Genomic DNA, 13,292 nt, shown 5'->3' on the forward strand with positions numbered 1-13,292 from the left:
GGTCTTTTCCAGCCTCTGGATTCGAACTGAAACATGGGCTCTTCCTGGGTCTGGAGGCTGCCGGATTTCGGACTGGAACTACACCATCAGCTCCTGTGGGTCTCCAGCCTGCTGACTGGAGACCCTGGAACTTGTCAGCCTCCATAGCTGTGCGATCTAATTCCTTATAATAATCTCTTTATACATGAAGAAATTGGTTCTGTGTCTGAAGGCCCCTGTAATACTCAGTGGGAGCCATGGGCGGTCTCCAGGCGCTGGAGCTGCATCATCACAACCGACTTCAGGAAGGGAGACCAAGCAGCAGAGCCCAGAGGGGCCCGAGCCCAGACCGCAGCTCTCCAGCCACCGCTTGGTCTGGGGAACAGAGAAGAGGAACATGAGGCCAGAACCATCCCAAGCCTGCAGGGCATGCCGACGGCTGGTGGGAAAATACCAACCGTTCCCTAGGTTTCAGCCTGAAGACACACTTCTCTAAACGAGCCTCGATGGTCTGCACGGCGCCTGCCACTCATGCTGTGTGCAATCCTCTGAGTCGGTTTACACGACACACATTAAAGTCAGTGGTTATTTTATGGCCATACCCTGATGGGTTTTGTGTTTGTTAAACAAGCAATAATGAGCAGGGTCAGGAGCCGTAAACAAATACTGAACTCAGACAGTGCAACACACACTCAGGTGTTTAGGGGTGAAATTGACTGACGGCTGCCAGTTATCTTGAAATGCATCGCAAAACAAGATGGATGGAGGGACGAGTGTGTGGGAGTGAAGTGGAGCAGGGTACTATGGAATCGGGTAAATGGGTGTTCACTGCACAATTCTTTCTACTTTTCTGCGTGTTTTTAAAATTTCACGATAAAATAGTGGATAAAAAATTAAATAGGCCCATATTGCATGGTCTTCTCTTGTCTCCCCTCCCCTCATCTCCCAACTTGACTGCTGACAACGCCTGGTTCTTTCCAGGATCAATCAATCTGATCTCGAAGCCCCTGGAAAGACTGTTCAAAGAATATGCCCCAGACTCAGCAATTCCCAAAGGGGAGTTCCTTGCTTTGCTTTAAAAGCAACATCTCTTTGAAATAAAAGTTCAGCCTCCCATGTGTGCTTAGAGCAGCAATTGTCTCTGGATTTTAAGCTCTGTGCCCATTAGAAGACTCAGGTGTGCCCCTCGCCCCCGCTGACACGACGCTGGCTCGCCCAGCCTGGGCCCACCCAGGACAATCCGAGGGGAGGTCAGAGACCAACGTCGTCATGTGGACCGTGAGGCACGGGGTTTCCTCAGGCCACGTGACACCTGTGTTCTATAACCTGTTCTTTAAGAAGTCTCAGAGTTAGTCTGGCAGAAGTGACCTGAAAGACTCAGCAAGTCCAGGCAGCACTCAGACAGAAGGAGTCCACTTGAGTCACATGAGACTCTAGGTGTCAGGAGTGGGAGGGCAGCCTGTCCCCACGGCGACCTTGTGTGCCCAGGGCCTGCTGGGCAGGGCAGCTCTAAGGCGTCACCACCACAGGAGGTACGGAGCACGATGAGCTCAGGCACCGGCCCCTGTGCTCTCCTCTGACCCGCACCCGGACCCTGCCTAGGGCACACAAGGGGCCTGCGGGCTTAAGACAGAATCCACAGCACCTCCTGGCCCAGGCGCTGACCACACCCCAGGGCTCCTCGCCTGGAAGAAGATTCCAGCTCAACAAGTCCTCCCGACGCTGTTTCCAAACAACCACTAACCATGCAGGAGAGTAAACGGGATTAAGTCCCAATGATACCGGCTCAGGTGCAGATGGCGGGCTTGGGACCTAGGACAGCAAGTGGACTGGGTCAGACCCTTCGGGTGCTTTCCTATCAGAAACAGGTGTGCTGAAAGGGCCCAGCTCTTAGGAGACCACAGAAGACAGGCATTCGTGGGCAAGGGGACCCAAACACCAGAGAACCACACTTAAACTCAGTCAGAATAATGACAACACTCCGGCTCTCAGCCCCACGAAGCAGGACTTGGGCCTTCCAGAATGAACACCAGCTCAGAGACTCTTCCAACCACTGATCCCCGAGGTCAGCATAGTTGTGTTCAGAAAACCATCCCTGGCTCTAACACAACCCTCCTATTCCCCAAAATAGGAAAAACAGCCCAAGATGGCTAAGGGGCGGCTCAGCTCAGGAGCTAACAGGAAAAGAGTCCTAGGCAGGGTTCTCATCTGCCAACAGGAAGGGTCACTTAACAAGCCAAGTGGGAAACTCCGATACACTGGAAAACACCCAACCCAAAAGATCCAGCTCTCCTTGCACAGCATGCTCTGATACTGAGCAGTCGCTTCCCTGCTGTCCTACCAGCAGCTGTCATTGCCCAGCACACTCGGGACAGCGGCCCACCACCCAGCAAGGCCATGACATCATTCTTGAATCACCACATCTGTCGCTGCAGAACTGAGGTTTCTTGCCCAAAGGCAAATCATACGTGCAACTAATGGTATCTCCCGCCACTTGCTAGAAGCTTTTGGTAATTAGAATTAAATCAGAGGAGGGAACACTTCCAAACTCATTCTACGAGGCCAGCATTACCCTGATACTAAAACCAGACGAAGACAGCACGATAAAACAAAATTACAGGCCAATATTCCTGATGAACATAGATGCAAACCAAAATGGATCATAAACCATGACCAAGTGGGGTTTACCCCAGGGGTGCAAGGATGGTGCAACATCCAGTAACCAGTCAATCCATGTACTACACCACACTTACGAAATGACGGCTAAAGACCTCATGACGCCTCAGTACATGCAGGAAAGGCCTCTGACAAAATTCAACATCCCTTTATGATACATGGGCATGGAGAGAACGCACCTCAACACAGTCAAGGCCGTGTATGACAAACCCACAGCCAGTATCACACTCAAAATGAAAAGCTGAAATCTTCTGAAAGACAAGGATGCCCACTCTCCCCACTTTCATTCAACGTAGGATCGGAAGTCCTAGCCAGAGCAATTAGGCAAGAAAAAGAAATAAAAGGTACTCAAATTGAAAAAGAAGAAGGAAGACAGTCACTATTTGCAGATGACATGATACTATATAGAGAAAATCCTAAGGACACCACCAAAAAGCTAGTAGAGCTAATAAATGAATTCAGTAACATTGCAGGATACAAAATCAATACACAGAACAAAATCAGGAGAAACATTCCATAGACACGTAAGTAGCAGAGGGTCTCTCCTCTCTCAGACGTACATACCGTTGGTGCCCCACTGCCCTTTCCAGGAGCACCCTTCTGTTTTATTCTTACCAATGGTCTCTTCCTTCCTCAGTAACCATCCTGCAATGTGCTCTTGGCTCCAGTTGGCAGACTGGGCCTTCCCCTCCAAAGACTCTACCTTGTGTTATTTGCACCTGAGGATTAAAAGTGGTCTGTCTGTCTCCTCACCAGTGGAGGGGGGCGGTTTCCACCAAATTCCTCATATCTACTCGAGCAATCTGAAGCACTGCCAGGATGCTGGGTGTGAACCTCAAAACCCAGAGCCCTACAGGTACACGACGTTATTTTTAAGTTCAAAGTGCACTCGGACAGTCACCATCGATTAGCACATACAGACACGTGTCAGACCCATCGTAAAGGCAATATACCCCCTAGGACACTCCCGACGCCTTACAGACATGGATTATCAAGACCATCAGGAAGCTACATACACACACCAAGAGCAGCTGATCTGGGCCACAAGGCTGTGGGGAGATATCATCTCTTGGGTCCAAGGGAACGTGGCCCAGAGGACTTCAGAGGACGAGGGGACACGAGGCCCCATGGCTCTAGGAAGAGCACAAGTGGATGAGGAACAGCCCCAGGGCCTTGTTCCTTACAAGCCAGTCATCACAGCACACGTCTCTGGAGCTTTGGTGAGTGTCAGAGGATGAATTCCGAGCTGCCCTCGGTTAGGACACACTAGGACGCTGGAACACAGAACACCTGGGCGTACAGAGGTTTCAAATTCAGTTGAAACTGGTTTTTTGTTCACGCACGTACGTTTTTCACTGACGTTTTAGGAGACCATCCAGGTAACAGACCAGTCCACAGAGAAAGGCAACCAATGCTGACAACTGGTTATTTTCATTATGTTTTCTAGATCTTTCAAGTTTTCTACTGTATTTTTATAACTACACTCACACCTCAATGGGACAGTAGTCCCCAATTAAAACAAGACTGCAATACAGCTACAAGCAGCTGGGGGGCATCATGGCATGTGGCTCTCGTCAGACATGGTCTCCGAGAAGCGTGGTAGGAAGTCTGGACGCAGAACTCGTCCTCATCAGCTGCAGGAAGCTTCTGCCCACCGCTTGGGGACAAAAAGAACACCCCCCAAAGCAACTCTAGGTGCTTCCTAGGTCCTGGCCACCCCCAGAGGTGGGTCAGAATTCCACACTAGCCCTATGGTATTAAGTTCCAGATGGGCTGTTGTTCCAGAAGAAGTCTGTGACAGCGGTGTGACATAATGGACCTCTAAGTGCTTGTCTGCTTGTATCGAAAATCCCGCGGCACCCAGTTCCCGTCAGCACAGCCAGTGTCATTGATCCGCTGTTCTCATCAATACCCGCTACGTCACCGTCTCTCCTGTGGGGCTGGAGAAGGCACCAGGGCTCACTGACTGCTAAGCAGGGAGAGCAGCGCAGTCCATGACAAAATGTTCTAGAGAGCCTACTGCTGAGATGGCAGGGAAAAGAACGGAACTTGTGTCCTCATAGCCAGCCGGCCCAGCCCCACACTTGTGGTGATCGCTCCCACACCCATCCCCCCAGGGCCTGGGTGACACACAAGGTGGGTTTGTTAGCCCAGACACGCCCCCAAAGCATGCTGCCCACACCCAGCCCTGTCCGGACCCCAGGATAACCCCGAGTAAAATGGGGCCACCCAAGCACATGGCAGCTAGGTGGCTGGAGTCTGATGGGGGTTAGGAGGAAGTCCACAAACGACTCTATTCCCTCTACTCTGAGTAGGTTTTGTTAGAAACTGGGCACTTCTTTTTTTTTTTAAAGATCATTTTTGATGTGGACCAGTTTTAAAGTCTTTATTAACTTTGTTACAATATTGCTTCCGCTTTATGTTTCAGGTTTCTTGGCCACTAGGCATGTGGGATCTTAGCTCCCTGACCAGGGATTGAACCCAAGCCCCCTGCATTGGAAGGCGAAGTCTTAACCGCTGGACTACCAGGGAAGTCCCGAAACCGTGCACCTCTAAGACCCAGAAGTGGGTCTGCCTCACGGTGGCAACACCGACATGAGGAGCACTCGGAGGGGTAGAGTAAAGAGCAGAAGGGTGTCCCTGTGCTTCTTGAAACATAAAAACAGCTTTCGGGACTTCCCTGGTGGCTCAGTGGTTAAGAATCTACCTGCCAACGCAGGGGACACAGGTTTGATCCCTGGTCTGGGAAGATCCCACATGCCCTAGAGCAACTAAGCCCACGAGCCACAACAACTGAAGCCTGTGCACCCTAGAGCCTGCAGGCTGCAACTACTGAGCCCACGTGCCGCAACTACTGAAGCCGCGCACCTAGAGCCCACGCTCCACAACAAGAGAAGCCACCGCAATGAGAAGCCTGCGCACTGCAATGAAGAGTAGCCCCCGCTTGCTGCAACTAGAGGAAGCCCACGCGCAGCAACAAAGACCCAACGCAGCCAAAACTAAGTAAATAAAATTAATAACTTAAAGAAAAAAAAAACAGCTTTCAGTGCATCTCGGCTCAACCCAATAAAAGGCAGGGACAGCGGGCTTCCCTGGTGGCGCAGTGGTTGAGAGTCCGCCTGCCGATGCAGGGGACCCGGGTCCGTGCCCCCGTCCGGGAAGATCCCACATGCCGCGGAGCGGCTGGGCCCGTGAGCCATGGCCGCTGAGCCTGCGCGTCCGGAGCCTGTGCTCCGCAACGGGAGAGGCCACAGCAGTGAGAGGCCCGCGTACCGCAAGAAAAAAAAAAAAAAAGGCAGGGACAGCATTCATCACCTGTGGAATGTGGCTTAGAAAATCTCCAGAGCTCAAGTAATGCCAATCGAAGGAGGAATCAGGACCTAAGTAATCAACTGTTTCTACACACTTTTGTCGTGTGTGTGTATGTACGCTTTTGAATTGCCAAATGCTGTGCAAACGTGACTAATAAAGCCCAGATGTGAATGCTTACGTTCCATTTAGCAATAGAAAGGTTTTGAGGCTTCCACTCTGCCTTAAGAAGCGATACATTTTAAACATGGTGATCTTGCTTGGTACAGCCCAAAAACCCAAAGCTGCTGCGGACACCCAGCCCGTCTGTGCAGCTGCCCTGGAGTTGCCGCTCAAGAGTGACCCCGGTTGTGCCAAGCCACGGAGGACGCTGCAGCCAAGTGCAAACCAGCAAACGCCAAGGAGGTCAGCTCGATCTCGGGGCCGAAGCTGCCTCGTGCTGTGAGTGAGAGGCCCTATCCATGCAGCTTCTCGGTCTTGCTCACCCACAAAAGCGGAAGCCAGCAGGAGATACGTACGGCAGGTGTAAACATCTCTGTATTCCATGTGCTCGTAATCGGGAAGAATTTTCATGAAACGGCCCGACTTCACACGAGGGTTTATACCTGAACAGACACAGCAGGGAAAGGGCTGAAGATGGTTCTGCCTTCTCGACTGTAGAAACCATTTTCACAGGACTCAACACCTGTCCCTCACCGACATCACACGCCTCCCTACATCCTCGACCCCCAGAACCAAGCGGTTGCCAAGGAGGCAGGTCTGGCCAAGAAGGAATTGTGGTGACAGGTGCTCCTGTCAGTCAGTGATCCACACCAGGAACTCATGACGGCCGGCCCGCTCGGGACCCCCTCCGGGCTCTCTCCCCATCACCCACCACAATCAGCGGGGCTCACCGAGGTGGGAGGGCAGAGGTCGCAGCTCACAGATATTTGGGGTGGCTGTGTAGGGAACCCTGTGCCCCGCTGCACACCCAGCATTGTCCTTCACCTGCTGCACGTGTGTGTTTTGTTTTTGACAAAGGACCGTGTTTGCCAGCCTCCTAACTCAATCAGACCCCTTCACCCCTGGACTGAGGTAGCTGACTCTACCATCTAAGCAGGAACTAGGGACGACTGTTTCTACCACCTATTCCAGAAGCTAAGTGATTTTCTCCTGGATAAGGCCTTCAAAGCAAATTCACAAAAACACAGTTCCTGCACTGTGAAGATGAAAACTGAAGCTCGCTTTGGCCGGGGCAGATCAAACGCTCAGGGGTGCTGATAACAGATAATACGAATCAGTCTCTGGATTTGGCAACCATGTTCAAGGGGTTAAGAACCAGCAGTCGAAGAAGTCTCCAGATGTCCTCCTTTGCCTCATGGCAACCTCACCGAGGCCCTTGTCCCCTCTCCCTGGCCCACCTGGACCTCCCCCTCCCTCCTACTCACCTGCCCATCCACCTGTGTCCAGACGTCCCCTCCACAGGACAGATGCCCCCGAGGCCCGGGCAACCCCTCTGCCCACAGATGAGATGAGCTCTGTGGGGGCCTTCATTCTCACACGTGTTCTCCTCTGGGTGCTTCAGCCCCCGACACCTAGCAGGCACGAGCACCTGCCTCCCTCCAGGAGTACTTTGAGGGCTTACAACTCTCAGACAGAACTCAAGTGGCTTTGAGATGATATCATCAAATGGCCTAACAAACTCAGAAAGCAGTGAGATGATAAGGACTTCTCATATTAGAGCCTCATGGAAACAGCTGGCCGTCCCCAAAGCCGGGAACCTCTCGTTTCTGTGCGCTCACAGGGACTCCTGTGGGGAGTGTGCCTCTGACTTGGACACGACGCCCATAGCGAGGGCGGCCTCCTGGATTCTCTGCTCTGGGAGACTTAAGACACGGACGCTGGGGAGCAACACTGAAGCAGAGAGTGGAGCGGAGCCCTGGGGGCACCCCCAGGATGGAGGGCGGGACGGGAGGGAAGGGGACACAACCACCTTTCCAGCCCTGGAACTCCGGGCTCTGCAGGGTTCAAAGTGGCACTGTTCTCACCACTGAGACCACAAGACAGGAAGGAGTTACATTTTCACGAGACGTGACCACTCAGGCCCCAAGACCCACTTCCCCTGGAGACACGCATTCTCTTGGGTAGGTGGGACATGAAGCAGAGGCCAGAGAAGAAACCAAAGTGCGAAGCTGCACAGGGAAGGAGGCACGGGAGGCCTTGCGCAGACCAGCCCTGCCCTGGGCTTCAGGACCAAGGACAGCGGCACGGGGGTGGGGTGGGGCGCTAGGTTGGGATGGCGTCTGAGGGTCGCTGAGGATGCAGCCCGAGCCCCTCGGCAAGTGGGGAGAAGGGGATACGGGGAGGTGGCAGAGGTGAGGCTGGGACACACAGGGCTCCCAGAGAAGGTGGGAGGGGGCAGCAGCCTCGAAGGCACAGCCAAGCGCCAACATTGAGAACCACACGTGCCCAGGGCGGCCGGGGAAGGTCCACGAAGAACTTAGAGCCTCCAACAGGAGATCTCCCCACTCGTGAGCAAATTCTAACCCAGGAACACTGGCCAATCCAACATCCCAAATGGCCACGGGATCGAGGTGGAGAGAAGTCTGATGGGATGAAGAAATCAGCCCAGATTCAGGGACCAACTGCGCCCCCCCCGGGCTGTCTCCCCACAGAGCTGATGCTCCGCAAAAGTCCACACTCTACCTGTGCGGGGGATGCGGGACACAGGAGGAGAGGCGTCTCCCAGGGGGACTCTGAGAGCAGCAAATCCACTGAAAAGAGGGAACACAGCAAGCGACACCAACGAGCAAGCGCCTGACGCTGGAAGGAAGCCTCCAGCACGCTGGCTCCCACCCAGCAGCCTGGCCCCCGGAAGTCCCTCCATCCTGAATCACAGGTTTTTCCGAGCAGGAGCCCGGTCCCCAGCCTCTCGGTATTTAAGTAAGAAGCATCATCTGGTCTAGGTGTTCAGGGCAGAACTGGTGCAGAGTTCAAAAGAATGTGTAAGCCAGGGCTTCCCTGGTGGCGCAGTGGTTGAGAGTCCGCCTGCCGACGCAGGGGACGCAGGTTCTTGCCCCAGTCCGGGAAGATCCCACATGCCGCGGAGCGGCTGGGCCCGTGAGCCATGGCCGCTGAGCCTGCGCGTCCAGAGCCTGTGCTCCGCAGCGGGAGAGGCCGCAACAGTGAGAGGCCCGCATACCACAAAAAAAATAAAGAATGTGTAAGCCAAAATCTACCAAGATGGTTTTAAGATGAACACTTAAGTTCCTTTTCAGAGAGGTCAACAGGTCAACCTCAGGCCAAAGAGGAGTGGGCCATCATGATCCTTCTTTCCCCGTCCTTTACTACCCAGCCCCAAGTGTTAACAACACACGCCACACCCCGCTGGGCAGGGACAGGCGGGCTGCTCCCCGCAGGACGGTGTGCCCACTGCCCCTGGGTGATGTCAGTGCCAACGGACACCCTCACAGCCTCACGCAAAGGGCCCTGAGGAAGGGCCAGCAGAGAGGTGCTTGGGGTCGGGGGCTCTAGGCATCACGGAGCATTGCTGGCGACTCTGGAAAGCAAAGGGGCGGGGACAAGAAGTGGGGGCGCTGGGAGACTCAACGTGCCTGCAGGAAACAAGCCAAGGAAGGGCCGGGGCTGGTGCGGTCAGGGTGGCGGGGAGGAGCCCTGGCAGCTGTCACGGCTGCATGTCACAGTTGCTCCTGGTGTCCACGTCTCCATCCAGGCTACGGGCCTGGCATCTAGAGAGACGGGCACCTCCGAGCACACCAGAGTTGTTTCCAGGGCAGCCACGTTCCCCAGAGGAAAGACACCTTCACCCCCCTGCGCTGCAAAATCAGGGTCATGATTCGCTCAGAAAGGGAGAAGAGCGCCCCCGACCTTGTCAGTGCTGTTACTACCAGCGCTGTCTCTACAACGTCAAAACTGAACTTAAAGCGGATCTGAGAACAGACCTGTGGGCTGAGGGCCATGGACTTTCATTTTCCGTGGCTGATGTCTCTGAGCACCTGCTTCTGGAACAAGTTAACAGAAGATGGTGACAGATTAACTTACACTTCGCGTAGACGTCTCGACAAGACACGCCCGTGATCTCCAGCTTCCGCAAGTTTTCACAAACGCCGTACTCTGCAACAAGAAACGTTTGCTGGAAATTACAGTCATGAAGTCATAAAGCAGCAGAAATATTAATAGACAGACGTGCGGGTGGGGGTGGAGCAGGCACGCCTCAGCCTTGGCCTTGTCTTCTCAGCCTGACCCTTCTTTCACTGTGGAGATTTCATGGCCCTTCTCCACATTCAGTCAACACCCTCACTCACCAATGAAGCCACTACTCTATTTTTAGGCAACTCCACTCCGCATGAAATAGCAACCTGCCATGTCTATTCTGATAAGCTCTAGAAACCTAATCGCTCAAACTCACAACCAGACACCCTGGTTTATGACCACGGTATGGCAGAAACTCAGAGTCTGGAGACGATGCGAGTTCCCGTGGAAATGAGACCATCACTGGTGTCAGCGTTCCACGAAGGCCCCCCTAACCCCCTCCTGATTCTGTGAAACGAAGACACAGCTGGGGCTGCCCAGGACGGCCTTGAAGCAAATCCCTGACACCCACCTCCACGGCCAGCGCTCTGCCCCACCTCCGCGAGAGAAACCCAGGCGTGGAGAGGTTGGTGACTCAGCAGCCCTTCCAGAAGGGGGACTGCAGTCTGGCCAGCAAAAGGCTGTCCACCTCATCACATCACAGACCCCACCCCGGCCCCAAGGCCTGGTCTTTTCAGTGGAATGGATGATGACACTAGCCCAATGCTTCTGTGAGGATTTTGACCACATCCAAGCCAAGCTCAAGATGTAGATGGTGGAGAAACCAGTTGGGGCAAGGCGGTTAGCACCTGGCAAACCTCCCTGAGATGGGCCTGCCCGACGGTGCTGCTTCCCCTGCTTCCACTGCTGACGAGCAGACCATGGCCTTGCCCGTCACCAGACAAAAACACCCGTTCTATCCTCCTGCCAGGAAGAATGTGGACTCTGGAGTGTTATGCAAGTTACAAGAACTTGTCAGGAACTAGATAACAAAATGTGCTTGTTTGTGACCTTGGACGGGGTGACACCTGCATGTCACATGAGTCACCAGCAACTGAGAGGCCTGGTTTGTCAAAATCCTTGCAGACCATGCCAGGGACCAGCTGGAAGGGCCACTCCCGCCCTTGTTGGCGACCAAGCTGCAGCTGGTCTACCTGTGCTCTTGAGAAGAGCTCTGCTCCACAACAAGCTGTCTTCATGATTCCCCGTCTGCTCTGGGATGTCCACCACAGCCAGGTGGCCCCCCTGACGACCACAATGGCTGTCACCACCTCGTGTGCTCTCCATAAACAGCGTCCTTCCCTCGCACCAACCAGGCACTCCAAAACCGTCACCGCACAAGACTGGTGCCTCGGTTTGTTTCCTATGTGATGCTAAAGGACAGGTCCACTCCCAGTTCCAGCAGTGACCAGCGCACGGGATAGATGAGATGCACCTCTTGCTGCCTTGTTGACGAGACAGTCTGGGAGCCGGGGTACGGGTGGGGCGCGGGGTAGTCTTCCCTGAACTGCGCGCTTTTGTGATACATGTGGACACTCTGCCGGTGAGATGCAGGGCACAGACCCAAGGCGCATCCGAGTGTGCCCCGGCGGCCTGCAGCACACTGAAGCAGCAGTGTTGCCCCACAGCATCTGCCGACCCAGTGGGTGATTTTCGCGTCTGAGCCCAGCAATCCTCCGACCTGCTAGAGACAACGCACCACGTCCCAGCACCCGCTCAGACTTCCAAGCGATTCTAAGGTTTTTAGCCAGGATGACCAAATTGTCGAGAATCTCTGCACATCGTGTCAAGAAAAGGTGCTGATAATATCACACAAGAGATGACCCTGCACGACAGACAAACCATCCACAGGAACACCACTAGCAATCAGAAGAAAAGCAAAAGCATGATGCAGTGCTCATAAATACAGCAATGCTTAGTGGGTTTTTCTTAATGTTCCCAAAAGATAATAAATTCACCGAAGCGGAACAATGTCACTCTGACCCAACTGCTCCCTCAAGAAATGTTCAGTATTTTTCACATGATGGAAAAATCTTTTTTTTTTAAACAGTGGCTCGGAACAATTCCACATACTCTGACTGTTCCATAAACCTTCCCATAAGTCATCAGGGAAAGTGCCCTTAAAATAGCATTAAGGCCAGTGTACATGCAGAACCACGGATCCTTCCCCCTAGAAAAACTCACCAGTGTTAACGTCATCCTACCCAAGACCAGCATTAATGCCGTCCTACCCAAGATGGTTAAAGTTAGCACAGCAAACCGTGCTGCCCACAGCTGCTTTCTAAGTGCCAAATTTGGGTTGCAGGCTGCCGATTCAAATACCTTCCTTGCTAATCTATGACATAAAGTAGCTTGTGAAAGTCTGTTTTCAAAGTGTCTACTCCAAAAATGGCAGCAAGTAAAAAGAAAGTTGGGAAGGGGGAGAAAAGTGGGTCAGCTGGACTTGAGGAAATTTAAATTAACCATGGAATTACCATATGATACAGCTATATCCTATTTCTGGGTACGTACCCAGAAGAGATGAAAGCAGAGACTCAGAGATGTTTGTACACCCATGTTTATAGCAGCACTACTCACGATAGCCAAGAAGGGGAAGCAACCCAAGCGCCCATCGATGGATGATGGGCAAGCAAAACAGGGTCCATCCACACGATGGAATATTTTTCAGCCTTAAAAAGGAAGGAGAGTCTGACACCTGCTATAGCCTGGCCGAACCTTGAGGACGTTGTGCTGAGTGAGATAAGCAGTCACAAAAGGACAATATTGTATGACTCCACTTATATGACGTCCCTATAGAATAGCCACATTTCACAGAGACGGAAAGTAGAATGGTGAGTGCAGGGGCTGAGAAAGGGAAAACGGGGACTCAGTGTCAGCTGGAGGAGACGGAAAGGTTCTGGAGACGACGGGGGTGACGGCTGCACAAGTGTGAACGTACTCAGCACCACTAAACTGTAGCTTAAAAATGGTTGAAGTGGCCACTTTTATTTTGTGTATATGTTCCCACAATAAAAAAATTAAGTTGCCACTTCAAATGCTCCAATCAGAAAATTTCCAGAAAGCTATTGAACAAATGTTTTGCCAAGACGGAAAAAGAGCCCAGGAATCTGGGCCAAGTCGACACTGAAGCTCCGTCCTCTGGTGACCTGACTGCCAGGGGCGCACTTCCTGTCCAGTGAGGTCAGTACTGTGTGACGGTCGTTACGGAAAACCCCTGCACCCAGAGCATGTGTCTGAATGTGCAGGAAGTCTATTCA

The 13,292-nt window shown here is 53.0% G+C and overlaps 1 protein-coding gene across 4 annotated transcripts in view; it reads right to left on the reverse strand.

Annotated features, from left to right (window-relative positions):
- The window catches only part of FBXO31 (F-box protein 31), a 30,419-nt gene extending 20,342 nt beyond the window's left edge, over nucleotides 1-10,077 (reverse strand). The window contains exons 1-2 of one of the 4 annotated variants that reach the window (XM_024735567.1): nucleotides 7,392-9,994; nucleotides 6,483-6,569 (exon numbers count right to left, since the gene is read on the reverse strand). In XM_024735567.1, coding sequence (XP_024591335.1) covers nucleotides 6,483-6,569; nucleotides 7,392-7,497 — 193 coding nt within the window. In that variant the 5' untranslated portion in view covers nucleotides 7,498-9,994. The other 3 variants (XM_024735568.1, XM_024735565.1, XM_024735569.1) reach the window with 3 other exon arrangements.
- Nucleotides 10,078-13,292: the final 3,215 nt, after the last annotated feature.

The sequence above is a fragment of the Neophocaena asiaeorientalis genome, unplaced genomic scaffold (genome assembly GCF_003031525.2).
Source record: "Neophocaena asiaeorientalis asiaeorientalis breed wild unplaced genomic scaffold, Neophocaena_asiaeorientalis_V1.1 scaffold40, whole genome shotgun sequence".
Taxonomy (NCBI): Eukaryota; Metazoa; Chordata; class Mammalia; order Artiodactyla; family Phocoenidae; genus Neophocaena; species Neophocaena asiaeorientalis.